Raw genomic sequence first — 2,500 nt, forward strand, 5'->3', positions numbered from 1 at the left:
ACCGCGAGCACCAATCACAGCCAAGCACCCGGCTACACGTGACCAATCGGAGCGAGCGCTCATCCTGGGCGAATAGTTTTGAAAAAAGAAATCGAGGATATCACCATAAATTTATTTATTTGTCTACATCATATACCCTTTTCTCTCTCTCTTAGTGAGAAACAAAAAAGGTAAATTTACAAACCCACTTTTAAAACACAAACAAATACTAATCCCCCTCCAAAGGCGAAAAATAACCCGCGCCAAGGAGCGGGCGAACGAAAACAAGTGAGACGTCGTGTGTCATGGATGAGTCGTGTGTCGTGGGCAGGCAGGTTGGAAGCGTGACCCCTCAGACCGCCACGAGGCCTTCACAGGTGTGGATGTAAGCGCTCGAGCTCCTCCACCGCGCCGCCACCGCACACGTCCACTCGCTCCACTTTTCGCGCACCACCATGGGGGTTCAGCAGCAGCAAGTCGTGAACAAGGCCAGAGCGCCGAAACCCGTCAGCGAAGCACGGAAGGTAATAAACAATTGCAATTAATCTCTGTGGTGATTTAGAGAATATAAAGGGAAGGGGATTTTAAATAATGTTTTTTTTTTTTTTTTTTTTTTTTTCTATGATTTTGTTATGTGGACATCAGATTTGTAGAGTGCCTGGACTTACTGTTTGTTTCTCGTTTTAGATTCGGAAACCGCTCATGGAGAAGAAGCGGCGAGAGCGGATCAACACGAGCCTGAACGACTTGGCGAGACTCCTGACGGACGCCAAGATGGTCAAGTCCGACGGCGGCAAAGCCAACAAGCTGGAGAAGGCTGACATCCTTGAGCTGACCGTCAAGCACCTGAAGGCACTGAAGACCGAGGGAGGAGACGCCACAGCCGAGAGCAACCCGACGGAAGAGCCTGCGAGCGCCAGTTACAAGGAGGGCTTCACGAAGTGCATGGGCGTCGTGGACCAGACGCTCAGCAAGGCGGGGAAGGACGCGCTCAGGGAGCGGCTTCTGACTCACCTCCAGTCCTGCCTGAAGACACTGCAGCCTGCCGCCTCGCCTACAGACGCCCGCGACGCCCACACTCCGCAGCCGTCGGAGGACACGCCCAGCAGACTCGCCGCGCCAGATGCACCTGTCACGCCCGCGACCAGCGAGGACGCACAGGAGCCATCTACAGTGCAGCAGGAGGGTGCCAAAGACGACAGTGCCTCAAAGGACAGTGCCAACCCGGAGAGTGCCGCGAAGGAGGCCCCGCGATTTACCCTGGTGCCGACCCGCCTCCCGACAGGAGCGGTCGCGTTCCTGATCCAGGGCGGGTTGGACCCCCGGCTCCTCCTGCCGCAGGATCTCACAGTTATATCCTCAAGTGCCACGAGTGTCCCCACGCCCTCGCCCGTCGCCTCCCCCACGCCCGCAGCGCAGCCCGCAGCCTCCGCCGCCCAGTGTCCACCCACGCCTCCTCCCTCCTCCACCCCCTGCGCTCCAACACCGTCGCCTTCAGCCTCTCCGTCCGCCACGCCCACCTCCTCGCCCGCGCCCTTGCCAGTGCACTACCAGTGTTCCTCTCCCGACCCAGTGCAGTATCCCACACACCCTCACGCCCACAGCCCGCCCACACCCCCGCCCAGCGTCTCTCCCCAAAGTTTCCCTCGCGAGTTTTCCCACTTCCAGCCGAGTACGAGTAGCGAGGAGGAGGAGGAGATGGACACAGATGAAGCCTTGTCCGAGGAGGAGGACGAGGAGGACGTGGAGATCGACGTCGAGGTGGAGGACGACGGTCCCTACGACTTGAGTATGAGGAGGATGTGGCGTCCTTGGTGAAGCTAGAGGGACGAGGAGAACGCACGTTGCAGTGGGGGCTGGAAATTATGTGACGAAAATGGTGCATATGTGATCAGAAGGAACCTCGATAACCCATATGTGATAACCTTTAAAATGGGCGAAGGTGATGCGATAGAAGATTATACATTTTTATCTTTAGTTTCTTTATCGTCGTCATTATTCTTTCAAAGCTTATTTCTCTATTTATTCGTCTATTCTTATTTTTTACTGATCACTTTTTCCAACACTCATAACGAATCGTGACATAGTTTTTAAAGTGTCCTCCTGTAACAGACAGTGTACGTGGTGCCGACCTGTGATAATTAAATATATGTGACAATCTTACGAACTTATATTACAAACGGATTATCTACTTACTTATTTTTTTCCACGAACCGAGTGGAATATTTTTTTTTTTAAATCGTTTCAAATTCTTACACAATTATTTGATATCATCTCTTCCTAGTTATTCTGTACTTGATTTTTTCCCTTTTCTTTCGTATAATATATAAGTTTAGTAGCTTACTCTGTTTTATCTTTGTAAGTTGTTAACGTCTACTATTCTTCAAAGATCAATAAATATTCTTTTGGCTGTGATATTTATATATTTAAGATTTTTATTTTACACGAAATAAAATATATGATGAATAAATCTGTCTCTTTATTTTTTATGACTGAGTCAATACCCAGAATGCATGAATAA

General features: G+C 50.6%; 1 protein-coding gene across 1 annotated transcript; it reads left to right on the top strand.

The window, feature by feature from the left end:
* Positions 1 to 346: 346 nt before the first annotated feature.
* Positions 347 to 2,410, top strand: LOC125027348 (transcription factor HES-1-like). Its single transcript, XM_047616376.1, has 2 exons — positions 347 to 503; positions 667 to 2,410. The coding sequence occupies exons 1-2, from the start codon at positions 435 to 437 to the stop codon at positions 1,795 to 1,797; spliced, it is 1,200 nt and encodes a 399-aa protein (XP_047472332.1). The 5' UTR covers positions 347 to 434; the 3' UTR covers positions 1,798 to 2,410.
* The last annotated feature ends 90 nt before the right edge of the window (positions 2,411 to 2,500 follow it).

The sequence above is a fragment of the Penaeus chinensis genome, chromosome 7, assembly GCF_019202785.1.
Source record: "Penaeus chinensis breed Huanghai No. 1 chromosome 7, ASM1920278v2, whole genome shotgun sequence".
Lineage (NCBI taxonomy): Eukaryota > Metazoa > Arthropoda > Malacostraca > Decapoda > Penaeidae > Penaeus > Penaeus chinensis.